The sequence below is a fragment of the Lutra lutra genome, chromosome 16 (genome assembly GCF_902655055.1).
Source record: "Lutra lutra chromosome 16, mLutLut1.2, whole genome shotgun sequence".
Taxonomy (NCBI): domain Eukaryota; kingdom Metazoa; phylum Chordata; class Mammalia; order Carnivora; family Mustelidae; genus Lutra; species Lutra lutra.
Window position 1 is genome coordinate 3,162,774 of NC_062293.1, and position 26,824 is coordinate 3,189,597.

The 26,824-nt window shown below is 59.2% G+C and overlaps 2 protein-coding genes across 4 annotated transcripts in view; both read left to right on the forward strand.

The window, feature by feature from the left end:
* TIMP2 (TIMP metallopeptidase inhibitor 2) overlaps window positions 1-26,824 on the forward strand; it is a 45,769-nt gene that overhangs the window by 10,069 nt on the left and 8,876 nt on the right. The window contains exons 2-3 of the mRNA XM_047707204.1: window positions 22,731-22,831; window positions 24,672-24,780. Of these exons, the coding sequence (XP_047563160.1) occupies window positions 22,731-22,831; window positions 24,672-24,780 (210 nt within the window). The remainder of the gene's footprint in view (window positions 1-22,730; window positions 22,832-24,671; window positions 24,781-26,824) is intronic.
* On the forward strand, window positions 1,005-22,706 carry CEP295NL (CEP295 N-terminal like). Of its 3 annotated transcripts, none has more exons than XM_047707200.1 (3): window positions 1,005-2,086; window positions 2,942-3,080; window positions 10,421-22,706. In XM_047707200.1, the coding sequence occupies exon 3, from the start codon at window positions 10,588-10,590 to the stop codon at window positions 12,238-12,240; it is 1,653 nt and encodes a 550-aa protein (XP_047563156.1). In that variant the 5' UTR covers window positions 1,005-2,086; window positions 2,942-3,080; window positions 10,421-10,587; the 3' UTR covers window positions 12,241-22,706. The 3 variants fall into 3 exon arrangements, with proteins under 3 accessions (XP_047563156.1, XP_047563159.1, XP_047563158.1); XM_047707203.1 differs by having other exon boundaries at window positions 1,005-2,057; XM_047707202.1 differs by lacking the exon at window positions 1,005-2,086 and adding an exon at window positions 2,093-2,478.

The following is a 26,824-nucleotide window of genomic DNA, read 5'->3' on the forward strand; positions in this document are numbered from 1 at the left end:
CTAGCGTTGAACCTTCCATCCCTCGATGTCTGGGAGAGAAGGACCAGCCTGGCATTTCGGGAGGGAGCAGCCGTAGCACTGGGATGTGTGTCCCCCGTCCCGGGTTCTCGGTCACCACATCCTGTCCCTTCAGCCCAGGTGGCTCTAGGACGGAGAACGAAGGGACAAATCTGAGGTGGTCTTTGTCCTGCATGCGCGGTTCCGGGAGGCGGGGACTGAAAGCAGGAGACACATCCTCCCCTATCGGACATCTCTTAGAACAAGACCTCGCCTGTCTCCGCCTTTCCAGCGCAGAAGCCCTCGCCATCTCTCCCCTGACTTGCAGGCCTCGTTAAGGCAGGTGAGGCCTGTGTCCCCTCCCGTGTGGATGGGGAGTGGTTGGATGACTCGCACAAGGTCATGCAGCCAAGGGCTCCTGCCAGGAGTCGAAGGAGCCTGGTCCTGGCACGAGTGTCTGGAAGCGGGATTGGATGTCACAGCGCTGGACTTCCCATTGCTTGGTTCATCTGGCTCCGGGGCTTGTCCTTGGAAGGGCTTGAGGAGAGGGGTGTGCTGTCTCAGCCTGAGCGCTGGAGAGGGCTGGAGGGCTTTCAGCAAAGTCCCCCTCCGATCAGGCGGCTCTATATCCAGGCAGTCATTGAGGACACATGCTAGCATTTAGGCGAAAGGATATTCATCTCCGTCCTGTTTGTCTTTGGAAAACGTTGGAAACACCTACATGCACGGCAGCAGGGGGGGGCGGTTAAATCAATCACAGCTTTGGACGCTCCTTGGGACCAAATGGTGTTCGGGTTTTTTTACTGGAACGCGTTCGGATGGGGGGAGGGGGAGTCAGATGTCCTCTCCCGAGCGTGTGTTTTCTCAGGTTCCCACGGGGAGCGTGAGTGATACGTGTCACTGGGAAAGTTACAGCTCACCCAAGTGAGGGTCTAGTTGTGGAGCGCCGTCCAGGGTTGGGGGAGAGGGATGGGAGCTGAGGGAGTGTTAGGTGGGTGGGTGGGCGATATCCTCACTCCGGAAGCAGCATGGAGAGGATGGCCGTGGTGGCCATGCTGGAGCGTTCTGGAAGGCCGGCAGAGGCCCTCCGAGCTGGAACGTGTGGATGCCATGTCTGTCCACCACTCCACCCCGCCCCGATCTTGTCCCTTAAGGGAGTGGGTATACCAGCCACATGCAGAGCCCGAGGGCTTGACGGTGCTTGCTGTGGGGGAAAGTCTCCATCTACAGACTCAGAAGAGGGACCCCAACGAAAGTGGGTGGCGGGGGTGGGCTGCGGTTGAGCATTCCCTGCGGGAAGAAGGCTTCCCAGGGCCCTTCAGCCCCAGACAAAGGCTTTTGTCCCCGAGACTCCCACACTTCAGCCAAGTTCCCGTTAATAACTGTCTCCTCTCGAGAAACCAAACCCCGAGATCACTTGCTTTGACTTCTTAGGGCCAGAGTCCTGTTCCCCAAACTGAATTGGTGAGATTCATGGAGGGTGCCCCAGCCCTAGAAACGAGGTCAGATATGTCCGATTTCGTGCTTTGGGGGCGTGGGTGGCCCAAGGGTGCCTGGGCTGGGAGCCCTTCTTCCCCGGCCCCTGGCGAGTCCTGCACAGCAGTGACCCCCTGGAGCAGCAGGTGTCCCGCACCCAAGGGGAAGCAGATGCCCCCCCTGCGGGGGGAGGGGCGGCAGGCATCGCTCGGGGATCCTGGGACAGCTGGGAGAAGCCCCGCAGGGAGCACTGGCATGTGCTCCCAGGCTGGGGAGGAAAGGATCTTCTCGCTCAGAGCCCCTCCTTAAACACCGAAAGGGCACACGTGCCAGACCTTCGTGATGCCCCTGCGTCCGGGCCGTCCCCCTACTCGTCACCCCAGCTGTTTGGAGCCAAATCTTTGTGTTTGCTAGACCCACAGCAGGTGTCCTGCCAGGCGCTTGCCCTCCGCCCGGCTTGTCGGCTTGTCGCTATCCCTGACTTCACCCCTGCTCTGATGTCATAGGCCAGCAGCTCTGTCGTTCCCGTGGCAGCAGCCTGCCACAGTTCACCAGCTGGGGCAGACGCCGGGCCGCTGGTGGAGGTGGGGAGCTGCGATTCCAGCCTGCTTTGGTCAGTGGGCCCCGGAGACCCCAGCGCGGGCCGTCCGAAGTCCCGCGGTGCCCGCCCCTCATCTGTGGTGGGGTGGGTCTTGTGTGTGCCCCGTGTTTGGGGCCTTGGGAAGTGGACTGGTCGGGTGGCCAGGCCGCATGCCCAGAAGGCTAATTTGAAAGTCCTGTGCTGTGGGACTCTCCTTGTAGAGTTGTGGGGGGATGGGGGGCAGGACGGGGTTGGGGAGGAACTTGGTGGTTTGGGGGAGTGGGGAGAGGTTATCGTGTAGCAGGAACAGCTATTGGTCATGGCGACCCCTGACCTGCACTGTGTCCCTGGAGTCCGAGGTGGGGGGGGAACCCCATGACTGGCCTTGTCAGGGGACATCGAGTGAGCCACCGGCCAGGTCCGCGGTGAGTCTGGCCCTGTTCTGAGTCCGAAACTGGCCGAGGCAATAACGGAGACGTGGTGAGCCTGAGCTGCTCCCTCAGCGCCCGGCCGCCCGGCCATCTTGGCCTTCTAGAACCGTCCCGGGCAGGCTGGACGTCAGGGTGATTGACAGTTAAACGTACAGATCTAAAGCCCCCACTGCAGGATTCCGGTGCCAGAATCTGCTGTGGGGCCTGGCCAGGATTCCTGCCTACTGTGACCCCCCCCGTGCCCCCAGGGATTTTGATACAGGCGGTCCAAAACCCAGCTGGCTTTAGGAACCACTACTCTGGGACTTGGCTGAGTCAGGAAGTGGGCAAACCTCGAGGCTCTGGGTGACACAGACTGTGTCAGCGAGTGTATTTTTAGAGGCTGGAACTCAGAGAAATGGGAATTAAAAATGTTTCTGCCGTTTGTTTTATCCGGGCTTGGCTTGGATGCCTTCAGTGATGGGTGTCTCACTACCTACCAAGTCAGCCCAATGATTTCAAGACAATCCTGTAGGAAGTGCTTCTTTCCACCTGGCCGGTTTCTACCTCCCTGTAATGTGTTCTCGGTCTAGCTCTGTCATCTGGAGACGTGCACAGTAAGTACCATCCTCTTCCCCGAACAGCGTACTGAGCGTTTGGGTGTTCCTAATGGCGATCGGTGCCCTTATTACCGCCATTTCACAGAGGAGCAAACTGAGGCACCTGGAGTTAGGAAGCTTGCACCGGATCACACAGTTAATACTCTGCAGCAACACACTGTGCTGCTCTAGACTTTTCTGTCACCTGCGAGCTCCCCTGCAAACACGCTTGGTTCCTTAGGACTTTTCCTCGGACGGGTTTTTCACTCTCCTCCTGACCTCAGGCTACGGCCTCTTCCCCCCTCATTGAAGACTCTCTAGTTGTTCTGAATTCTTTCTGGGAAGTCCAGTCCTTCCGTTGTTCAGATTTTGTCTTTATTTAGTGAAGTTGTGCACTTGTCCCTGTCTGTTTCTTGTTTAGGTGAATTCCTGAGCATTTCAGTAGTACACTTCGATCATGAAACTGTCCCCCGACATTGGCAAAGTAGACGTTGTGAGCTCTCAACACCTCTTTATGGCTATTCAGACCCACGTCTGTGTGCTGCGTGCCTGGGGGTGCTGCATCCCCCGTCTTTACAGCTCTGTGGTGCTCAGACGTTCACGGAGCCTTCCTGTAAGCCGTGGGCTGTTTGCAGAGCCTCACGGGCCTCCCTGCTTGATCAGGACAGCCTGTGGTAGGGGAGCAGAACGGGCTTCTCCTGTGTCGGCCGGCGTCTGCCACGTGCCCTCTAGCTTGGCTCGCCAGGGCCCGGAATGCCCAACCAACTAGGATCTGAGCCGGGCATCACTGGGCTGGACCATTGCCCCGCTTGTTCTAGGTCCCTCTAGCCTCACAGGGAAAGGTCACACCGCCTCTCTTGGCCGTGCATCTCTGCTGACCTGTCCCCGCTCTACACTTGTGCGGTCAGATTTGGGGCCGATGTGTGAGTTATAAATATCTTCCTAGTACTTGGTTCCTCGTTGTGTAGGACCAGGCATTCAAGACCATTAACAATACTCTGGGCAGGGGCGCCTGGGTGGCTCAGTCAGTTAAGTGTCTGCCTTCAGCTCAGGTCATGATCCCAAGGGCCTGGGATCGAGCCCAATCCCTGTATCAGGCTCTGCTCAGCGGGGAGCCTGCTTCTATCTCTCCCTCTGCCTGCCGCTCTGCCTACTTGTGCTCTTTCTCTTTATTGAATAAATAAATAAAATCTTAAAAAAAAAAAAATCTTCTGAGCCAGAGGGGTCCCTGGCCAGTTTCTGCCTCCCTGAAGCATCTGACTCTTGATTTCAGCTCAGATCAGGATCTCAGGGTCGTGAGATCGAGCCCCTTGTCAGGCTCCACACTCAGCGTGGAGTCTGCTTGGGATTCTCTCTCTCTCTCCCTCTGCCCCTCCCCTGCTCTCTTGCTCCCTCTAAATAAATAAATAAAATCTTAAAAAAAAATCTTTTGAGCTTGAGGAGCGCCTTCCAACACCACAGCTGGTTCTCTGTGTCCCCGCGGGTCCTTGGGGGCTGGCTGTCCCCCGCTAGACTTGGTAGGTTTGGAGTCATACACCCGTGTACTTGACTCACAGAAGAGCCCATCCATGCCCCGTGCTGCTGACTCCGTTGATGCTCTAGACGCGGTTTTAGCAAGCTCCCTGCGTGCGTGCCAGGCTGTTGGGGGAAAGGAGGCTAGGGTGCTGTCCGTCTGTCTGTGCCTCACAGCCAGAGACGAGGACAGAGGAAGCTATGAAGAGTCGACCTGTAGAGCCCAGATTATATGCTGGGGTCATTTCGTGTAGAGGCACTGTGTCCTACATATGTATTTTTTTTCTTTCTTTTCTTTTTTTGGTCCTATGCATTTTAAAAGCCCTAAAGGGATTCCTTATGTTTTAGTCCAAAAGCTTATCTGCAGCCTGCCGGAAAAGGTCGCACTCGGTCTGTTCTGTGGCCTCTCAGAAGACAGAAATGATTAACTTGGCACATGAAAGAGTAAGCTTTCATTCTAGGGAAATGTTCTCTGGCCATGCCAGCTAATGGGGGCCTTTCTGTGTCTATTTTTATATGTTTCAAAGAAGTGCTAAAACGTGTCACCGAGGCGCCGAGCCTGTAGGCCTTTGGAGAAAGGCAGGAGCATTTCTCTCGTTGCTACAGAGGCCGGGAGACGTCCTTGGAGGAAGGAGGGACTGGACCAGGCGTGGGGAAACGTGTGTAGGGTGAGGAAGAGAAACCCACATGGGCAGCATTCTGGCCCTGGGCCTGGGTTGCAGGGGGAGAGGCATCAAGGAGCCCAGCTGGGGAGGGGAGCTGGGTCCTGAGCTCCAGCCCGTCCTGAGCTGCAGCCCGTCAAGGATCGTTGACCTTGTTAGGAATTGCCAGGGAGATGGTGAGCTGACCGGGGTCTGGGCCCCTCCCCGCAGACACAGAGCCTGGGAATCTGCATTTTAACTGGCGGCTCAGTGGACCGTGCTGCTGGTGGTCTGTGGACAGTGCTGGGACACCTGCTGGTGTGGGTGAAGATGCCATATGCTGAGTTAGGGCGGTGGCTACGGCCGAGCATAGAGGTGTTGGGGTAGGGCTCAGGGCAGGTGGGGAGGCAGAGAGGCTGGTCAGGAGTCTTGCAGGAGGGCTGCAGGTGGGGTAGGCGGCTGGGAGGAGGCCGCTACAGACATGGGTACCAGGTAGAGCCGTTTGCTAGGGCCGCCTTATTCAGAATGTGGTCCGTGGACCTGAGGATTGCATCCCCGGGGAGCGCCTCACAAGTCAGAATGTCAGCCTCACCACAGACCTGTCGGATCAAAATCCAGCTCCGAACAAGATTCGGGAGGCCCGGGGACGGCTCTGGCCTTTCCGTGTTTAAGGAAAATACCTGAATGGGAAAAGGGAGGGTGATGCGTTCGATGAACTGCGGTAAAAACACGCGGGAAACACTACGGCCCGGCCTGTCGCACCGAGGCCTCTCGCGATGGTGGGTGGTCAGGTGGTAGGTTCACCCCAGGACAGAGTCCTGGCTCCTAGCACTGAGGTTTCTCCACCGCAGGGAGGGCGACTCAGATCGGGGGTCAGCCTGCTCAGGCTTGAACCCTTGCTGTCCTGCTTTGAACTGTGTGGCCTTAGGCAAGTTACTTAACCTCTCTGAGTCTGTTTCCCCATCGGAAAGTGGGGATAGGGCTGGAGCTGCCCTGTCGTGGTGAGACCAGGCAAGAGCGATGGCCTGTGCCACGGAGGTCTGCCATCCATGAGGTTTACATGGTGGTCAGTGTCCTGTCCACACATCAAACTCCGTTTGACCGTTTTCTTTTTATTTTTTTTTAAAAGATTTTATTTATTTATTTGACAGATAGAGATCACAGGTAGGCAGAGAGGCAGGCAGAGAGAGAGAGGGGAGGAAGCAGGCTCCTCGCCGTGCAGAGAGCCCGACGTGGGGCTCAATCCCAGGACCCCGGGATCATGACCTGAGCCGAAGGCAGAGGCCTCAACCCACTGAGCCACCCAGGCGCCCCGTTTGACCGTTTTCTTCACACACGTGACCTCATTTGGTTAAATGTCTGTGAAATCGCGTGCAGTCCCGTGGGCCCAGGTGAGCCCTCAGATCATGTTGTGGGTTCCAGCCGAGAAGAAGGTGTGTGCAAGGTAGATGGATGCCCCACGTTCCCTGAGGGGTGCGATGTCCACATTCTGTCATTCTGATGACCACAGGCATCGTTCCAGGGGCCCGGGGCCCCGCTACCACCTACAGTGTCATCGCAACAGATGCCAGCACTTGGAGGGCTGCGGGGTCTGTCCTAGCCAACTGCCATGCATCAGCCACGTGACTGTCCACTGAGTGCAGGCTGGGCCCCCTGCAGGCTCTGAGGCCACCATGAGGACGGGTAGTGGGTGGGTCCTGGGCACATGCATGGCTTTGCCCGTGTCACCCCTCCATAGCCCTGTGCGGGCCGCCTTGTGCCTCTCGTATGCGGGAGGGAGGCACGGGACTGGAGACCCTGTGGTGGAATCTGTCCTGTCTGACGTTGGAGCCCCAGGTCTGTGTCCCCCCAGGCCTCTGATCGTGGCACTGTCGGCATTGCTGCTCATGGGCGTGAGGGGCCCTGGAGTCTGCTCTGGGCCTGGCGCCGGCCGGCCGCCCACAAGCAGGTCTCCGCAGAGGCCTGGCAAGGGCCCGTCTCTACTGGAGGGTGATTGGCGTGACTGGCTGGGGGTGGCCACCGCACCGGGGCCACGGGGTGTGAGAGAATGGGCCCAGTGTCTGCTTGGCACAGGAGGCCAGACGGTGTCCACCTCGCCGTCCGCCTGCTGCTCTGAGTGGGGCTGGTGTCGGGACGGGGCTGCGGTTTCCCCAAGGGGATGAAGGTAGCCGGCCTGGGGCAGGCAGCCGTCCAACTCTGGGGGAGCAGGAGTACAAGACCGGAGGGAGAACCCCAGGACGCTCAGAACACTCCAGTCTCACGTTCGCCCGCAGGGCCGGGCTGGAAGGTGGCAGCTTGGAGGAGCTGGGGGCGTGGGCGGAGGGCAAGCTGGCGTCTTCTGGGCGTCACGGGGTTTTCACTTCTGAACTGGGAGCTGACTGTAATTTCTGCACTTTGTCCTCAAGAAGTCTGTCCAGACATTTTCAGTTTCCATCCGTTCGCCCGTCTCACGGAAAGCCAACTCCGTGGTATTGGTTGGGGGGGCCCTCTCCGGGGGCCTGGGTCAAGGTGACCAAGTGGGAGAGGCATGTCCGGGTGTTACTAACCATCACCTGTTAACAGAAGGTGAGCCAGGGCACCACTGGACCCGGGGGTGTGCTTTCCCTTCTTGCTCCAGGTGTCTTCCAGAGTGGCCGAGGGGACAGTCCCTGCTCTCCCCTCCTGTCCGGACCCCATGGTGGCCGCAGGGCGGAAGGAGCCCAGGCACATTTGCGACTCAGACCCAAACTCCCATCTTCCCCGTGAGCCGGGAAGGTCGGCCAGTCTCCCTGTGCTCCCACGGCTTCGGTCTGGGCCCGCACTTGCCTTTCTCTGGGGCGCAGCCTCCGGCGTGCGGTTGCTGGGACATGTGGCAAATCTGCGTTTACCTTTTCAGAATCACCCAAACTGTTTTCCAAAACGGCTGCACCGTTTTGCATTCCGCCAGTGGTGTGGGAGGAAGCCGGCGGCTCGAAGTCCTCACCAGCACTTGTTAGGGTCCGTCTGTCTCGTCATTGCCGTCCGGGTGGGCGCGAATGGTCCCCCGTCGCTTCCGCGTGCTCCCCCCTCCCGCTGACGGGCAATGCTGGAGCCTCACGCTTTATGAGCCGTGTGCCTTCTCTTTAATCAACTGACTGTTTTGCCTTTTTTTGGCCCGTTTAAAGATCGGATTGTCTTACTGCATCTCGAGTGGTTTTCAGAGTCTGGATTCAAGCCTTCTGTTGCACATGTGATTCTCGGGTCCTTCCTGCCAGCCTGTGCCTTTTGTTCTCGCTTATGAATGATGTCCCTCGGCCTGCAAACGTGTTTAGTTTCGATCCCGCCATCCTCTTGGTTTCGTCTGTTTGTTGTGCGTTGGGGGTCGTATCCGAGGAATCCTTGCCTGACCCAAGGTCGTGAAGACACGTGTGTCTCGCGCTGAAGCTATAGCTTGAGACCTTGCGTCAAGGTCCGTGCTCTGTTTTGACTTCGTTTTCATACGTGGTGTGGTTTTGTACGGGGCTACGATCTGTCTCAAAAACACCCAAACTGTTCCTTCCCCCGTCGAGTCCCGGGGGCTCCTCTGCCAAATCCCAGGCACTCACGGCCCACACCCCTGCTCCCCACCCCCCGGCTCATCGCGGTGGTTGGCAGAGTAGCTGCGTGGAGTGCTAACCGCTGTTCTGAGGGTCTAACCGGATCAGATTTACCGAAAGCCGGTGGCCGTGTGAGCGGCCTCGGTTGGTCAAAGGCACCGGGGTGCACGAGAGCGGCACAGACCTGTCTCTGTCACTCGCCAGCTGTGTGATCCGGTGAAGTTTCTTAATCGGGCCCTGCCTCAGTTTCCCCACCTGTGAACCAGGGGTGCTGGTGGCTCCTTGCCTCACGGGGTTATTGCACAGAAGATGAGCAGATAGCTGTAACTGTTCTATGTTCCATGGATGCGGGGTCGTCTTCCGACTCCTGCCATGCCTCTGGGCCAGCCTGGCTCAGCCCAGCTGCACACAGACTAACGTGGAAGCAGGGAGGGGTGGTGGAGGGGCCCTTGGCACGGCCGGCCCCTGCCCGGGAAGGGGCTCCTTTAGCCCATCGGTCTGGCTGGTCTTGACATCAGCAGGGGGCCACAGGTGTGAGTCCACGCTTTGTTGGTGTAAATGCCCCTCCTGGTCTAGGAGGGCCTACGGACCACGGGTCCCTTCCTGATGCCAAAGTGTCCCTCTCCGATAACCCCACAGGAGAAGAGCTCTGGGTTCTGAGAAAAGAAGCTTAAGCCCCCCTGATGGGCGGATTCTAGTACCATGCGAACACACATGCACACGTGCACACACACGCACACGCACACGTGCGCACACACACACGGACACCCCCCCACAACCCTCACATGTGCACACACCCGCACCCGTGCGCACACACACGTACACACGTGCACGTACACACACTAATCCACACCCGCACACATGCACACGTGCACACACACGCACACGCGCACACACACACACGGACCCCCCCCCACAACCCTCACATGTGCACACACCTGCACCCGTGCGCACACACACGTACACACGTGCACGTACACACACTAATCCACACATGCACACGTGCACACACACGCACACGCGCACACACACACGGACACCCCCCCACAACCCTCACATGTGCACACACCCGCACCCGTGCGCACACACACGTGCACGTACACACACTAATCCACACCCGCACACATGCACACGTGCACACACATGAGCACACGCACACACGTGCACACACTCACACCCTAACCTAGAGGCTTCTTCTCCATCTTTTCCTCCCTCCCTGTGTGAGCAGCCCCCCCGCAGAGCCCACTCGCACCCTTCTACCCCCACCAGCGTCCCAACACCCCTCCTAAGGTGGGAGATCAGCTGGGGGTCTCAGCCTTGGCACTGCTGACAAGGGGGGCTGAGCCGCCGTCCACTGTGGGGACCGTCCCGGACAGCGCAGGATGTTGAGCAGCGTCCCTGGCCCGCATACGCCAGGTGCATCTCCTCCCCCCAGTTCTGACAAGAAAAAATGTCCCCAGACATGGCCGATGTCCCCTGGAGATCGAAACCGCACCCCGCTGAAAACAGCTGACCCCCAGGGTCCCGTTAAAGGTGTGCCAGACGGGGACCCGAGCCCATGCCCTTGCGGGTGGGTCTTGGCCTAAGTGACCGGGAGGGACGCGTTTTAGTTCTCGTTCTGCATTCAGAGCTGCGTGTGCCTTGTCCCCAGGGGCTCGCTCTTCTCAGAACGCTCCGGGCAGCAGAGTGTGCTGTGGTCGTGCGGGCTTCGCGTGGGGCGGCCGTGGCAACTGTGGCTCCCCGGCCCCTCGCGCCTTGACTCCCGCTCTTGGTTCCTGCCACCGTCGCTCTGAAGCCGCGTCCGCACAGGTCACCGACATGAAAAGAAATGCAGACAGAGCCGCTCAGCTGAGTCCCAGCCCCGAGCAGCAGGCCCCGCGCTTATGGCAGAAGCACAGGTTGCTACAGGTCCGTGAGAAGGGACCCCTGGCCCTGCAGAGACAAGACCTCCTGCAGCAGAAGAGCCCGCAGCCCCCGCGCCTGGCCGAGGAGCTGGAGGCCCCCAGCCAGCCCCAGCACGTCCGGGGCCTGGAGCACCTGTACTCAGCCCATCGTTCAGGTGCTGGGGGAGTACAGGCCAGGGAGCACCGGCCTGACTCGGAGGGGCTGGCCCAGAGAGGAGCAGCCCGGCTGCCCAGGGCCCGGGAAAAGCACACTGCAGCCGTCCAAGAAGAGAAGAATCGCAAAGAAGGGCTGGCTGGACGGCAGACCCGGCTTACCCAGCCCCAGAGGAAAGCCGCGGGCCCGGAGAAGCTGGGGGCTCCCAGAGCCACAGGCCTCACCCGTCGCCCCCTCTGCCCCCGCGAGCAGAATAAGAGCAAGCGACCGCCTTTGATGAAGGCCCGCGGTAGCCACCGTCCCGCTGAGCCCTGGAGGAGCAGAGGGGTGGACAGAGAAGAGTTTTTGGCTGTCCCGGGGGCATTCGGGCATCTGCGGAGAAGGGAGAAAGAAGGAGCCCGGGATAGGAGGAGGCGACCGGGAAAGGGGGCAACTCCTCCTGGTCAGGGCCCGACAAATAGCTCTCTGGATCAGAGCCCCGAGGGAAACACAGAGAACCCAGAACAGCCGTGGTCCATCGGCTGGACCCACAGAGGGGGTGCTGCGCCCCAGGTGTCTCTGTGCAGGTACGGGGACAAGAGCAGGTGGCAGAGGGAGCTGGAGTTTGCCTTCCAGGAGCTGTTCAACACAAACAGGGAGCTGAAGAAGCACTTGACCTTGCACCTTGCCCTGGGGCCCGCGGCGGATCAGAGCGCCAGGGACGAGCTCAGCCCCCGCGACGTGCGAGAACCGAGGGGTGAGTCCCAGCGTGACAAGCCAGCGGTGGGCCCGGAAGCGGACGTGGAGCCCAGCGCAGAGCCCACGGGGCCAGCACAAGCAAAGGCCCTCCAGACCGAGTCCCGAACCAGCTTGGAGGAGTTCTTGAGCAACCTCAAGAACCAGAAATATCTCAGGCCGGCGACGTTCCCGTCTAAGACCATGAGTGAACCGTTGTCTCCCAAGGCGGGGGTGTTTATCGGCACAGAGAACCGGCTCCTGGGTGGCCTGGGCTCCAGGGAGGTGCTGGCCAGACCCGACCCGCTGGCGGAGGGCCCCCGGCGCCGGTGCCTACAAGAACAGGCAGACGGAACCAGCCTCATGGCCTTGCGGCGGAGACCAGATGGGCCGCGGGAGCCGGTGCCCCGGACGGGGCCCCTGGGCCTGAGCCGGGAACCCCGCTCCCAGGCTGGGCGGGAAGGGCAGAGAGAACAGAGAAGGGCAGGCCCGGCCCACCTGACGTCTTACTCCTCCCTAGACCCCGAGGAGGAAGGGGCCGACACCACTTCCCCCTGGGCCTCCGGCTTCATCATCGACGATGACAGGCACAGTCAGATGATCCATGACCTTCAGCAGCAAATTGAAGAGCAAAACAAATTGCACAAGCAGTTTCTCGCGGAAGCCAGGAAACGCTTGCATGAGTTTCAGAGGATATGATAAGAGCAAGCGAGCGTCCCACCCATGATAAAAATACATCGCTGATAACGGGCATGATGCCGGAAATGGTACCCGCGCCCAGAGAGTCTGTGTGTGTGTCCCCCTCCCCGTTCAGACCCCGTGGGCCCCCTCCCGGCGGGCCGCCTGTCCCCGCCGCCCCCCACCCCCACAGGCCTTCTACCCAAGTCCCATCCGGGAAGGCTCCCTGGCACGACCCTGGGAACCTGTTGGGTAGGGCGCGGAGCGGGTCCGGAGGCTGAGGCCTCTGGCGCAGGCCGGGAGCTCAGCCAAGGGATGCAGGTGAGGGAAGGAGTCCAGACGTTTTCAGCAGATAAGCGCTGGACTTCAGGGGCGTCCAAGGTCAAGCGGGCAGAGTTTCAAAAGATACATCATTTGTTGCTTGGCAGTTGGCTGGGACACGCATGGGGAGACCGCGCTAACGTCTCTTTCGTCTTGCAAGTCACCAAAGCCAACCTCATTTCATGGGACTTGGCTTACGATATTCTTGTCACTTTAATGTTGGGAAGGGAGACAGGGAGAGAGGCAGAGGAGAGGCAGGAGGAAGGGGACAAAGAGAAGACAGAGCCCCAGAGAAGAAAGGGGAGGGGTCCGCAGTAACGCAGCTTGCCAGCTGCCTCTGCCTGGGGCAGGCAGGGGTGGGGCGCCTGGCTGGCTGGTCATGTCCCACCCCCGCTGCACCCCTGACCCCGCAGCCCTGGGGACCCTGCCTGGGTGGGATGGGGTCTTCCGCCAGTGGCAGATACTTAGAGACAGGAATAGGGACGGATAAACTTTTTCTGCAGAGAACCAGATAATAAACGTTCTAGGTTTGCCAGCCCACCGGTCTCTGTGGCCACGACCCACCCCTGCCACAGCACCTTGAATGCAGCCCTAGACAGCACGTAAGTGGATGGGCAGGGCCAGGTTCCCAGTAAGACTCTATTTACAAAAATGGGGAGGGGGGTACCTGGGTGCAGACCTCAAGCCATAGTTAGGTGACCCCTGGACTGGCGTAGGGAGGACGTGGCTGCCTCCCTCCCTTTCTCCCTCCCCAGGACCACAGAAGATCGTCTGTCTTGGGTCGTGGTGCATTTCTATCATTGGTCCATGAACGGCATTCTGTCCCTTAGTGGATACTTCCTGGATAGCATGACGAAGGACGTGAGCCTGCCATCCAAACCCAGGACCTAGACTGTTTCTCAGAAACAGCTTCTGCCTGTGTGCTGCTTCCCTGTTCTGTTCCTCCTTAGCTGCGTGCCAGCCAGACTTGGGGCTCGTCCCTCCGTTTGCGGGCTGCACAGGGAGATGTAGGGTGACCAGGCCCGTTAGAAACCCAAATGCTTCCCTGGAGTGCATCAGGCTCACGGAACCCCCACACAGGCCACTCAGACGGGGCGGGGATGGCACCCTATAAGTTTTGGGGATACTTTTCAAATCCCCAGCAGCCGGGGTGAGGGAGCTTTTACGATCTCTCGTTTTTAATCTCATCGAAAGCATCTCCCTGAGCTCCGTTGTCTTATCTGGCTTTTCCAGGTTAGGTAGAGAAAATGTTTGGTCCCAGCCCGTTTCCATTCTGTCCTCTGCTGCTGGAATGTCACGGGTCTGGGGCTGCAAAGCCAACTTGACCGTCTGATCTGAGCCCAACATGAGTGAGCATGAAGCCCTGGGGCCAGGAGGGTCTGAGACTCCCAAGCCAGATGAGGATTAGCTGAGGGGAAGCTGGGCTGTGATTGCAGGTTATGGGGTCACCTGGGGCTCCTGCCTGCTGCTAAAGAGTTACTTTGGTCCCAGAGGGCGCCGTGGGATCACGAGGTTTAAAGCCATGGCCGTGATGGGATCCGAAGCCTGAGCGCCTGGAGGCTGCGGTCCGATGAGTGGAGGAGCCTGCCTGCCGGGGGGTTATTTTCGTTTCTACTTCCCAAGGTAGTATTTGTGGCCTGAGTGTCCTAGGCGAGGAAGTGCCCCTTCTCGGCCACACTTGAGCTAAAAGTAGACATAGGAGATGGACAGGGAGACGAGGTAGAGGGTGAGTCACCGGTGCCCGACAGTCTCGCCTACCCTGTCCCCCGGCTGCAGGATGAGACACCCTGCCCTTTCCCACCAGGGCTGCAGAGGGCTGGGGGCCACGGGTGCTGCTTTGCTCCCTGCAGATTGCTCAGACGCACCTGGACAACGGTGCTAGAGGCCCTGGGACCCTGGGACAATGCCACCAGGAAGAGTGGGGGCTCCTGGCAGGTTCCCATGGGGCACGGCCAGGTGGCAGCAAGGATTCCTGACACGATGACTGTGTGCACCTTTGTCGTCCTGGCCCACTTCTTGCGTCTTCCCCTGGGGGTCCACCCTCTCCGAACACTGTATCTTCTAGAACTTTCCATGGGTTTCATGCTGCTGCTCAAACATTCGGGGGCAGCTTCCCTGTTTCCATATCATTCTGAATTTCCTAGAACATTTACTGTCCGGTCCGAGGGTCCTCATGCCTTTCTCCTCCGCCACCCAGCCAGGTGAGTGGTTATGGGGTACATGATGATACCTAGACCCTCAGAGATGTAAAATAAAGGGGAAATGAAGGTTTTTAAAATTGGGGCACAGGGCCCCCTCTCGGACCTGCAGCGGTTCTTCTGGTGAGCAGAGGACGGCCCCGACATGTGGATGGCCTCCCGCCCCCGCGTCCTCCCTCTGTGGCATGATGGGGGGTTGATGTGGACGCGTCGCCTGCCTCTACAGTTGCTGGAAGAGCCCCGGCCGGGCTGCAGGCTGGGGAGGGAGTGCGGGGTTGACCACGCCTCTCTACACTGCCAGCTTTGGTGGGTAGGGGGGCAGCCTTGCTTGCTCGGCTGAATTCTAGGGTGTAGGAGGAGTGGCGGGCACACGAGCCTCCCAGGTTCTCCCCGCGCTGGAAGCTGGAGCGTGGACCCTGGGATCCCAGCCTTTACATCCCTGTCTCTGCCTGAGTGGCCACGGCTTGGGGTCAGCCCACAAGACTGCAGGTCTCAGTCCTACACAAGGGGGAGGGTGGCTGCCCAGTCTGAGCCGTGGGCCCGGCCCTCCCGCTCTCACCCCTGCATGTGGGGCAGCCCGGAGAGGGGCACAGACTTCCCCCAGGGTCACGGCCTGTTAGAGGCAGTGTGGGGGCAGGCCCAGCCAGCCTCTCCATGCCCCTCTGCCAGCCGGTAGGCAGGCGAGGATTGCAGCGGGGTGGCCGGATGGTCCCTCTGCCCCCCGCCCTGCGCCATCCAGCTGCTGCCCCCGCTGCGGGCTCCGGGCTTGCGGCTCTGCAGGGCCGAGCTTGGCCGCTCCTCGGGGTCTTGGCGGGGAAAGTGCAGAGCAGGCCTTCCTTCCACAAAGCCGCACTGTTCTCAGCAAATCCTCCCAGGATCAGGGTGCATTTTTTTCAAGTGATTCAGCAGCACGTGAATGGGAAGGGCCTGAGCCCAAGGCTTCGGGAACCGTGACCGAGCCTCTGGCATGAGATCCCGTTGGGCTCCCAGGGAGAGGAGGGGTGTTGGGGCATGAGTCGGGGGCTGAACAGCGAGCCCCCTCCCCAGCTTCTCTCTGCACAGCTGAGGAGCTCTTAGGGATGGTTTCCTCGTGCTCCCCAGGGGGCCTGAGCCAGCGGACAGGAAGTGGAGGTGGGAACGCTGGTCTCCATGGAGACGGGGCATCCAGTGGACAGCAGCTCATGGGAATGTGCTAGAATCTCAGAAGCCCCAGGGCTGGGGCCACACTGCTGTTTGCTGTCCAGTCACCCTCCCCGCCCCACCCTCGGCCCCCACAGACACACGTGCTTCGAGAGGCGGGTGAGCGCAGGCATTCCCGCCACGGCCCGAGTCACACCGGCCAACCTTGCCCTCAGCCTGGACAGGCGCAGCCCTGCCCCAGAGCTGGGGATGGTGGTCATCTCCCCAGGTTGAGGAGGCTTTCAGGGACCCAAAGGTGGCACCGGGTCTGTCGGGGGTGCGGCTCAGACGGAGGGAGCCCCTGGTTGCCTCCTACCACCACAGGAAGATTTTAATTATGAAATGGTGCCTCCCCCCTCCTTTTTCTCAGTTCCCTAAAAGAAGTGAATTGGCGGAAGTCGACCCCACTGCTGACTGAAAGCAGCCAGGCCCTGAAACCAGGGAAGGCAGGGCCAGGTGTCCTGGGAAAGCCCCCCCCCCACCACCGAGGGGCACCTGCAAAGGTGGGGTGTGGCCAGACAGCGGGGGCAGGTGGGGCTGGACGCTCCCATGGACATCTGGGTGCCCAGCCAGCGCTGACGCCACGCATTCCTTGAGACATCTCCCAGGCTGTTGGACCGCACCCCGTTTCCATGTGCGGTTCTGTGGGGAGGGGTGTGGCCTTGAGACCCAGAGGGTCTGAGCGGGCCTGTGGTCCACGTGAGCTCGCTTCTCTTTCTCAATCCCCATGTGCCCCGTTCCCTGCCCTCCAGCTCGGGAGGTCACCCACCCTACTCACGAAGCAGATGCAGTCCCGTTGGAGAGGTTCAAAACCGCCCTTACGATGCCCCCCGAAGCAGGGATCGCACAGTGGTGGGGGGCAGGGCGCTGAAAACGTGCTTGACTCCTTACAGCTCTTATAGGGCAAAGCTGCAGCTGTTACTGATGGGTGTGTCTGGGTGTGGACGGGGCCGTGGGGCACCCCTCGCTTTCCCAAGTCTGGCCCCGAGGGCTAGCGTTTGGGTGGGATGGGGGCGCCCACGCTGCCCTCAGCCGGGCTTTGGACAAGCTCATCAAAACTCCCAGGGACCTCAGCCAGCTCGACCAGCCGTGCAGCGTCACTTGTCTGCCCAAAAGGGACAAGAAAATCCCATCCCAGATGCCAGCTGCCAGGTGCTTACAGTGTTACGGGGACGGTGGCTGCTCTGTGATTGGAGGGTGTAATGTCCAGATCCGGAGCGCCCTGTTCTCTGGAGAGTGTGGACAAAAGCAGGGAACCCTGCAGCTGTCCCCAAGCCCCCCAGCGGAGTGGAGACCCCTGGAGTAAGGGGCACCTGGGCTTCCTCTGAAGAGGCCGGCAGGAAGACAAGTGGACCGAGGGACCCACGGAAGGTGTTTGCAGCCCGGGCAGCGCAGTGGCCCCGTTTCCACCTAAGACGTGCCCTTCTGCACACTCACCACCCTGATGGCTCTCAGACCCCGGTGCCCATGGTGGGCTTGGCTCAGCTACATTCCCGTCACTGTGCAGGGTGACTCCCTCCCGATTGGGGACAGGACAGGAGGGTCTTTGGCAGATGTGCCGGGCCCCATCTCTCCCTCCCCCTACACGAGTGGCACGGGGAACGGGCCCCCAGCGGAGGGACCCCAGGGCCAGGGCGAGGACGGAAGAGCAGATCAGTGCTGTCCCCACAGGCAACGGTCTCGCTGTCGACCGTCCCGGGTTCCCGCTGGTGGCTGCGGTCCGCGGGCTGGGCTGAGAGGGGACGTGGCCTCCACGGACGTGAGCTAGCCCTGCCACTCTGAGTCAGGATGCTGGTGAGACTCAGATGATTTGGGCGGGATTTTGACCTTGTATTTAGAGACGAATGTTTTTTCCGAACCCCAGAGATTCCCACATCTCCTCTGGGCAAGGGCGTGATTTTTCCTGAAGCCAGAAGCTCGGCGTTGGCCAGCACCCCGGCCTGGGAACTTAGCGTTAGCCAAGTGCATCCAAACAAGCCCATGAAGGTCTAAAAGTCATGTTTTAACAGCCACAGCTTTACCTGGCTCTGGAATTGGGAGCGGCTGCCCAGCAGAGTGGCCCCTTAGGGAAGTGTCCCATTAGGAGATATTCGTGTATGTAGCTCTCACGTGGGAGAGCTGCCCGGCTCACGGCAAGATAGTGAAAACAACTCAGTGGGTGTGAAGTCAATGAACTCGTTAGAGAAGTTTCTTTTTCTGAGTCTGGCTGCCCACAGGTTATGGGGACGCCTCGTTCTTCTCCATTGCTTCCTCAGGAATGTCCATGGACACAGTAGGACTCAGAAGGTGTCGGTGAGGTGCCAGCTGTGAGTGGGCAGGGGGTGATTTGAATCTCTGCCCAGGCTGGTCAAGCGTGCACCGCCCCCCCCACCGCCCCCGTCCCGGGCCGGCCCAGGCCACGTTGTATGCTGAGGACACCCTAGGTTTCCCGAAAGCCCCTGCTGTTCTCACCCCACCCCCGCCCCAGGCAGCAAGAGGGACAGTCTGGCCTCCCGGGCCTTCCCTGAGCGGGCGTCCTCTCTCACAGTCTGAACGTAGCCTGTGTTCTTTGGATCATTGTCCCCGACCTTGACTCTCCACCCACCCAGCTCTTTTCCATCCCAAATCTGGCTGGCTGGACTAGGGATTGTTTTGTAGGCTGCTAACGGGGGAAGTGACATCATGTGATGTCCGTGGCCCAAGGGCTGGGGGCAGGGGCTCTGCGGTTGCGTGTGCTTTGAATTAAGTCGACGGTTGTGCATTCCAGTAGCCAACATCTGGTGGTGAATTCATCAGCCAGTGTATCACCCTTGATCTCAAACCCAGATGTTGTGTTAACGGCAGAAGGGGAAGAAAAAAAAATCAGAGCAGCTCGGGGAGAAGCCATCATTTTTTAGCACAAAGCAGTTAAAACAGGATCTTTATAAAGCCTCTTGCTCCTGCCACTGCCTCTGGTTCCTACAGCCAGGGGCAGGCCCATGGAGCAGAGCTGCTCACTGCTGGGGAGTGGACAGTTTGAGGGCTGGTCGCCCACCCGGGGCCAGGCACCCGGCCCAGCACATAGTAGGTGTTCGGCAAACGTGTGTCCTTGCCTGGATTTTAATTTCCTCTCAGACTCTTGGTGTCTCTTTGCCTTTCCCCAGTCCTGGCCTTTAAGTGGCCCGGGGCCGAGACGGGCCCATCTTTGACTTAGAGTGGCCTCCATCCCAGAGCTCTGGGATGCCTGTCCCCTGAGGTGTTGGAAATGCCTTTCTGGAGAGCTCTCTGACTCCTCCCTGCCCACTGCTTGGTTGGAAATGGCATGCTTCTCTATCCCCCCGTCCGCTGGTCTGACTTCCTATCTGGGTTGGATGCTCCTTGAAGGTCATCTCTGTTACCAAAGACCCTCCCTCACCTTACCCCTTTCTCCCATGGGCAGAAGGAGGCCCACGCTTTTAGGATTTTACCTGAAAGGCAACTCAACCCCGAGCTCTGAGTCTGGCTGCTAAGAAATCCCCACTCTGGCTTCATGCTGGGGGCAGAAGGCTAAGGGTCAGAATGTCCACAGCCAGAGCTGGCTGGGGTCCCCCATGCGGCGGCTCCAGCCCTCCGACCCTGTGGGGCCCCTCTGCCTGTTTCCCCCAGGTCTCCTGCCTTCAGCTTGCCGGTGGGTCCTCCGGCTTTGATGAATTCATTTGCAATACCTTTGCTTATACCCTTCCCCGCCCAGAGTGCTGAACCCGCAGCGTACCTGCTTCCCTGCACGGGCTGCGGCATCTCCGTTGACAGGTGTACCCCTGGCACCTCTCCTTCGCATCTGACGGTGTTGATGTTTTCAGAAGATTGCCATAGAGCTGGTCTTTCTTTGCCCCTCTTGATTCTCTTTCTTTCCTTCACGTTACCTCCCATTTCGCAAGGTGGAGAGGAGGTTCCCACGCCGCATTCAAAGACCCCGAGGAATCTTGAGTTCTTATTTGCGTGGACCAGCCCCGCTGCGGTTCCTCCTGGCCCCCACCCCCACGTCCCTGTAAGCCACAGGCAGCCTGGGAGCCGGTTCACAAGCTGGCCTTGACCCGCGAGTCTGCTCTGGATCCTGGATTCAACCAGTCCCTTCTTTCTGATAATTTAAAAAAGGAAAGCGTGTCATCTGTAGCCCTAAAGCGAAACCAGCAAGTTAGGAAGCGGTGTCCGACCTAGAGCCTGGGATTTGTGCTGACCTAGGAGTGCCATCCGGACCCGAGCGGCCGGCGCGATGTAGCTCTCCCAGCCTCCCACCTGCAGGAGTAGGAGAATGTGTGCCAGGCACGGTGTGTCCCACGATCCGGGTCCTCTACTCCCGGGGTAGCACAGGGGGCTGATGGTGGCGGTGGCTCGGTGTCCGCTGTGAGTGGCTGTGCTTCCGGGGGGAGCATCCATGACCCTACACGGCGGGCAGGGGCCGAGAGAAGGGTCTAGCCCGGTGCCGCCCCACTTGACTAAGGATTCGGACTGCCTGCGACCTTAGAGGCTTTTCTAGGAGAAAATGCCTGGACCTGAATGCGTGGAACAGGATGGAACCTGCTCACTGGGGTTTTCTCATTGCCGCGGGGGAGTTGATGCAAGACCGGTTATTCGTGGATGAGGTGTCATGTGGGGTAGCGGACCTCGGAAAAGTAGTTTGAAAAGGTGCGCCGAATTGGGTGTGTCCTAGTAAAACCCAGCAGCCGTGCTGCTCCCAGAACCGCTGTCTCCCTTGGATGTTCTGGTTCATCTGCTACCACCAGCCCGTGACAACGCTCACAGCCCAGAGATACCTGGGGCATTGATCTGGGGCATTCATCTGGGATCGTTCGTGATTTGCATCAAGGTTTTCCCGTGTGGCAGTGCATTATGGTGTGGGTGAGGCAGGCAGTGAGAGAGACCACAGACGGACTCACCTGGGCTGCCTGGATGTCTCCGGGACAGCCCGGTTCCATCTGACCTAGTGGGCCCCGACTATGGTGAGAACGTAGCCTCTGCCCGGTAGAAGCCCCCTGAGCCCACATTTACAGGTGCAGGCATTTATAGCAGGATGGAAGAGAGATGTGGACCGTGCCAAGGGCTGCAGGAGGACAGGATCTCCCAGAGCAAGACAGGAAAGGGTAATTTTATCTGGGTTTTGAAGGATGCATAGAAGTTCTCCTGGCAGGGAGGGCTAGATGGTCTTCAGGGCAGAAGAGACTTGTCTGTCCAGAGGTGGGGACACCCCTCGGCGTTTTTGGGTTCAAGGGACCCTTATGGACGGGCAGAACAGCAGGACGGGAGCAGCTGGGGTCATGGAGAGACCTGCTGGCTGGCACCAGGTTGTGGAGGGTGTCCTGTTTTAGATGAGGGCAGTGGGCGGCTGAGGAAGATGTTTGAGCCTGGAGGGATGCAGCTATAAAAAGTCTGCTGGCACTTGGGGTGGAGAAGGAGGAGCCACTGGACACAGGCTGACCCACTCCCAAGGGCAGAGCCTTCTGTTGAATGTGGCCCACTGGATGGCAATTCCTAGATGTGGCTTTGCAGGTTGGGGCCTGGCTTAGCCTGAGAAACAGGAACCTGCGCTTCGTGACTCAGCTCCAACAGAAGAAGTAATAAGAATGGGGTTTGGGTCTGGGTGGGATCGGAGAGGGATGGCGTGGGCTGACCTTTGGTGACAGGCTGGGGCCCAAGGGAGGGGCACAGACAGGATGCACGTGCCTCGGCTTCCCTGCTCCGTGGGCAAGACAGCCCTGGCCAGGGGGTTCCAAGACGCGAGCTGCCTGCCTGGGGCTGGAGGACGGAGGCGCCTCTGTGCCTGGCTCTGTCTCTTCCTTACTGCTCTGCTCTGCTTTTGTCCACATTAACCTAACTCTCTCCCAAGTGACCCTGCACAGCTGAGCTGTGGAGGGCAAAGCTTTTAAAGCCATTAAAGCAGGCGGTGTCACCAGCCGATAAGCTTCCAGATGAAACAGAGGAGGGCTGGGCCCCAGGGACACGTGAGCAGCCGACCCTCCCTGCCTCAGGGTGCAGGCTGGGGCCAGGTCCTGGCGTAATTGCTGGGAGGACGCCCTGTGGTGCATGGCCCACGAGCAGCCTCAAGGTCTGGCCAACATTCCAGAACCTTCCCAGCCGACCTCTTCCCCTGTCCTGCATCTTGTCATGGTCTGGGATCATTTTCTTTCCGTTTGGCCTCCCTCCCTGGCACCTGCCCCGTGGGTCTGCCGGTGGGGCCTGGGAATGTTTCCTTTGGGGAGAGGGGCGGCCAGAGCGCTCTGACCCTTCCTCTGTTGTGCCCTTGATAGGATGTGTTGTTGTTTTTATAAAGAATCACCCACAGGACATTCTTCAGGGTCACTTTAAGGACAGATGAGGCATAGCAGGCCAGAACCTTCAGATGTAAGACCCCCAAACCCAGATGCGATGGGGCCTCCCGTTAGCCCTCCACCCTCAGCCTGGAAAAGCCTTCGTGGAGCTGGCAGTGGCTGGAGGCTGGGCGGTGTCAGGACTCTCACCATCCTCCATTGCAGGGTGACAATCGTGCCCAGTTAATTCGCTTAACTGCTTCCCCAGCCGTCCAAGAATATTCACCGGAGAGAATTTTAAAAAGCCCCCAAGCCCTTGAGCGTAGCATCAAGGAAGAGTTTTATCAGCGACCGCCTCAGGAAGCCGGCTCGCCCTGCGAGACCAGGCTCCTGCTGCCCCTGACAGCGTCCTTGTCGAAGAATCCTGGGACCGGAGGGGTCTCAGAGCCCCACCTCTTGCCCCCGCCCCGCTCCACGGTGTGGGGAGCGACTCGCTTGCTCCTCCCACCCCTCCTTGGCCCCAGGACGGTGTTGCGGGGGCTCTGCTGACCTCTGTGTCTTTGTCTCACAGTGATCAGGGCGAAAGCGGTCAGTGCGAAGGAGGTGGATTCCGGGAATGACATCTACGGTAACCCCATCAAACGGATTCAGTACGAGATCAAGCAGATCAAGGTAACGGGGGCCGTTGTGGGGCTGTCCCGCTGGGCAGAGCTGTGAGAGGGTCGGGAGCCGGGGCGGGGGGGTCCCCTGGAGGCGGAGACCCTGGGGAGGTAGCCTGCCTTCTCCGGGGCAGATGCAAGTCACTTGGATTTTCCTTAATCTGTAAACGCCTGCAGAGTCGTGTGGACGCGCTTTGACTGCGCTGTGTCAGAAATGCGTCCTCTTCACTTTGGTGGACAGTAAGCGTGTGGCAGAGGCTCAGCGTCCTTGCGGAGCTGGCCAGGGCTGCTATGGAACGTTCCACGGGTGCCCGTCCATAGCGCGAGGTTCGCGAAGGCAAGAGAGCTTGGCCACTGCGTCTGCGACCCCTCACACCCCCAGACAGTGCTGGAGGCTTGAGTCTTACGTGGTCAGCTTCAGATCTTGAGAGGAAGGAGTCCTGTGGGCGGGTGTGGTGGGGGCCAGCTTCTCGAAAGAGGATGTGGGGGAAGACTTGGAGACCACAGCCTGGCCAGAGGTGGAGAGGGGGGGTCCAGCAGGTGAGAGAGGGACAGGAGGCGTGGAGGCTGCCGACTGAGGGGCAGGTGGTGGGTCCATTTTCTCAGAATGTTGTTCGTGTCAGGGCGTATGGCAAGGAGCCTGTGTTTGCGCGGAGATGGGATGGGAGAGGCCGGAAGGACGGGACCGGCCCTGGAGGAAAGTGATCGTTGTCAACAGTCACTAACTTGGTCTGAGGCAGAGAGGGAAGTTCTGGGTTCTGACTGGAGAGACAGCTCTGTCAACAGGAGTTGTCACTGTTTGTTTTTAATTTTGTCACAAAAGAAGCATCCGTGGGCAGTGAATGTCACCAGGTCAATGAGACACTTACTTGTTGGCGTCCGTGCCTTTAGAAGGGGTGACCTGCTCTCTCGGGGCCTGAGTCTCTGTGAAAGGGAGAGAGAGCATCTCTGTCCTCGTGACGTCATTTAGCAGAGCCCGTTGTCGTCACCAGCGGCCTCACCTTTCCTGGGGCGGGGTGGGTGGACTGAGCTCTTGCAAGGCTGCTTTATTGTGCCATTGAGATGACCCCGTTGCGTTGGGGTCTGCTTATTAACCCTTCCCCTCCAAAGCCCACGCTAGTGACCTTGGCTTAGGCGCGGCAAGGTTCCAGCGGACGAGTGAAGCCCGAGGGCACATGTGCCCTGCGTCCTCTGTTGTGTGGTCCCGGAGCATGTGTGTGCTTTCCCCTTTCCACCACCTCCCACCCCCGGCACCCCATAGCCGGGGTGGAGGGCCAGCCTCCGTGCACACTCACATCCCCCACCTGTCACTGTCCCCACCCGGTGGGGCAGCAGGAACCCCTGGCTGTGGTGGTCTCACTTCCTGCCAGGCTCTTGGAACAGTGCACCCACCTCCACAAGGCAGCAGGCTTGTCCCCAGTAGATCAGCAGCCAGGACATTAGGCCCCGTTGGCCCGCAGAGTCCTGTCCAAGGCCATGGAGGCGAGGGTGCCTCTCCCGTCAAGTAGCCAATGCTCGGTCAGAGTTGTGGGACTCCACAGAGGCGGTGGTCCTCCACGATGGGTCAGAGTCACCTGGACATACACCCTCGACCTCATCGGGGGTAGGGAGAGCCCATGTGTTGTCGGAGATGGGATCCTCCAGGAGACCCTGTTGTGCCCAGCCTGGTGACAGCTGCCACACTACGTGACAGGCGTCTCCAGAGCATCACTCTGCAGTGGGAGTGGCCGCCTTCTCGTCCAGCTCCTGCATTCCTTCTGTCCCCCTTTCCCACCCCGGGGGCCCCACAGGGGCAGGTCGGCGCGTCCGCGGTGCAGGCAGGCTCTGCTCACGTCTCACCTCGGTCCTCACAGATGTTCAAAGGCCCCGACAAGGACATCGAGTTCATCTACACGGCCCCTTCCTCCGCCGTGTGCGGGGTTTCGCTGGACGTCGGGGGGAAGAAGGAATATCTCATTGCAGGTGGGTATGTGGCGAGGCGTGGGGCACGTTCGCGGGGACGGCCCCCAGGGCTGCGGCGCGGGGGGGGGGCCCTGACCCCGTAAGGCTGTTCAGAAGCCTCCGGGCTCCCCTGCCTCTTCCCATCCGAGACGTCCTGGTACGTTCTCACCTGCCCGGGCCCCAACAGTGGGACTCGTGCGACTTGATGGGGAAACACAGTAAACCAGTATCCACGGGAGATAGGCGGCCGGGTGGACACCAAGAGGTGAGAATTTTCGCGTTTTATTCCTGGAAGGGAGTCCCGAGCCAGATGTGGAGATGCTCCCTAGGGAAGCAGGCTCCGGCTGACAACCTGTGTGGAGACAGGGGTGTGGAGGGGCAGCGCCCAGCATCTATCATTTTATTTTGTTATACAGTCCGAGTTTAATCATAAAAATACATTCTGAATCCGAGTCTCTGTGATTCGGGGGGTTTCTTCTGTTTGGATGATTTGTACTTCTCCCCCCATCCACTGAAAATACTTAAAAAATCAACACACAGGTCCCTGGGTGGCTTAGTTGGCTAAGCGGGGTCCTGGGATAGAGCCTACTTCAGGCTCCCTGCTTAGCAGAGAGCCTGCTTCTCCCTCTCCCTCTGCCTGCTGCTCTGCCTACTTGTGCTCTCTCTCTCTGTCAAATAAATAAATAAAGTCTTTAAAAATGGGGCGCCTGGGTGGCTCAGTGGGTTAAGCCTCTGCCTTCAGCTGAGGTCATGATCTCAGGTTCCTGGGATCGAGCCCCACATCGGGCTCTCTGCTCAGCAGGAAGCCTGCTTCTTCCTCTCTCTCTGCCTGCCTCTCTGCCTGCTTGTGATCTCTGTCTGTCAAATAAATAAGATCTTTTTAAAAATCTTAGAAAAAAAAAAACAAACACATTAGGCAGGTGCCTACTCGCCCTATGCCCTGTGTGACGGGAGTTCAGGAGGGGCTCTTCTGGAGGGAGGGAAGTGCACACAGGCTCCCACTGCGGGGGCAGGAGAAGAAACGAGAGAAAATAAGGCAGGGTTTTTGGGGGGAGGGGGTGCTGCGAGCAGTGAGCAAATGCTCAGGAGGAGGAGACCGTCTCGGGCAGCAGGTGCAAAGATCCAAGGATCCGGAGGATTTGGCACTGACCCCGGCTAGCTATGCTGCACGTGTGGGGGTCCCTGCCAGGGGGAGATGCAGTGGGGAGTGAGTGGGGCAGAGGACACGGCTGTCATCCCTCCTTGGGTAACACCCCCTCCCTCCCTTAAAATGCTCATGCCTGTCATCTGGGTGTCTGGTTCGTTGCTCCACTGAGACATCTGTCCCTCTCCTTGGGGAGGGTGGGAGATTCTTTTTTTCTTCTTTTATGAGCACTGTTGACTTTTCTAAATGTTTTCTTACGAGATTTTATTAACTGTAACTCACACAGTGTACCATTCGCCCCTTTAAAGGGCGTCTTTCAGTGGTTTGGGTAATCCGTGCAGCTTGCGACCATGGCCACCATTGGAGAACCCCGACTCTTCTGCTGTTCTGCCTCCCCAGCCCCCACTCCCCACCCACCAGCCCCCATTCCCCGCCCCCCAGCCCCAGCATGCTCCAGTCTCTTTCTTTTTTGGTTCCATGGGATTCCCTGTTTCAGAGTCCTGTGAATGGAAGCGTGGACTCTGTGGTCCTGTGTCTGGCGCCCCTCACTCAGCACTGTGTTCAGCGTGACATTATTTAAAGTTCATCCACGTTGTAACGTGAATCAGAACTTCTCTCCCTTTTATGCTCGAATACTATGTCTTTGAGCAGACCACAGTGTGTCCCCCTGTCTGTCATCTGATGGACACTGGGGTTGTTTCCGCCCTTGGGCTCACATGCACACCGCAGCTGTCAGCGCCCATCACCAAGTGTTCGCGTGGCTGTGTTTTCATCCCTCTCGGGCCGATGCGTAGGAGTAGAATTTCAGGGCATATGGTGACTATGTTTAATCATTTGAGGAGCTGCCAGACTGTTTTCCAAAGCAGCTGCACCATTTTACATGTGCGGTGTCTACTATTTTTACAGAAAGAAAAACAAAGT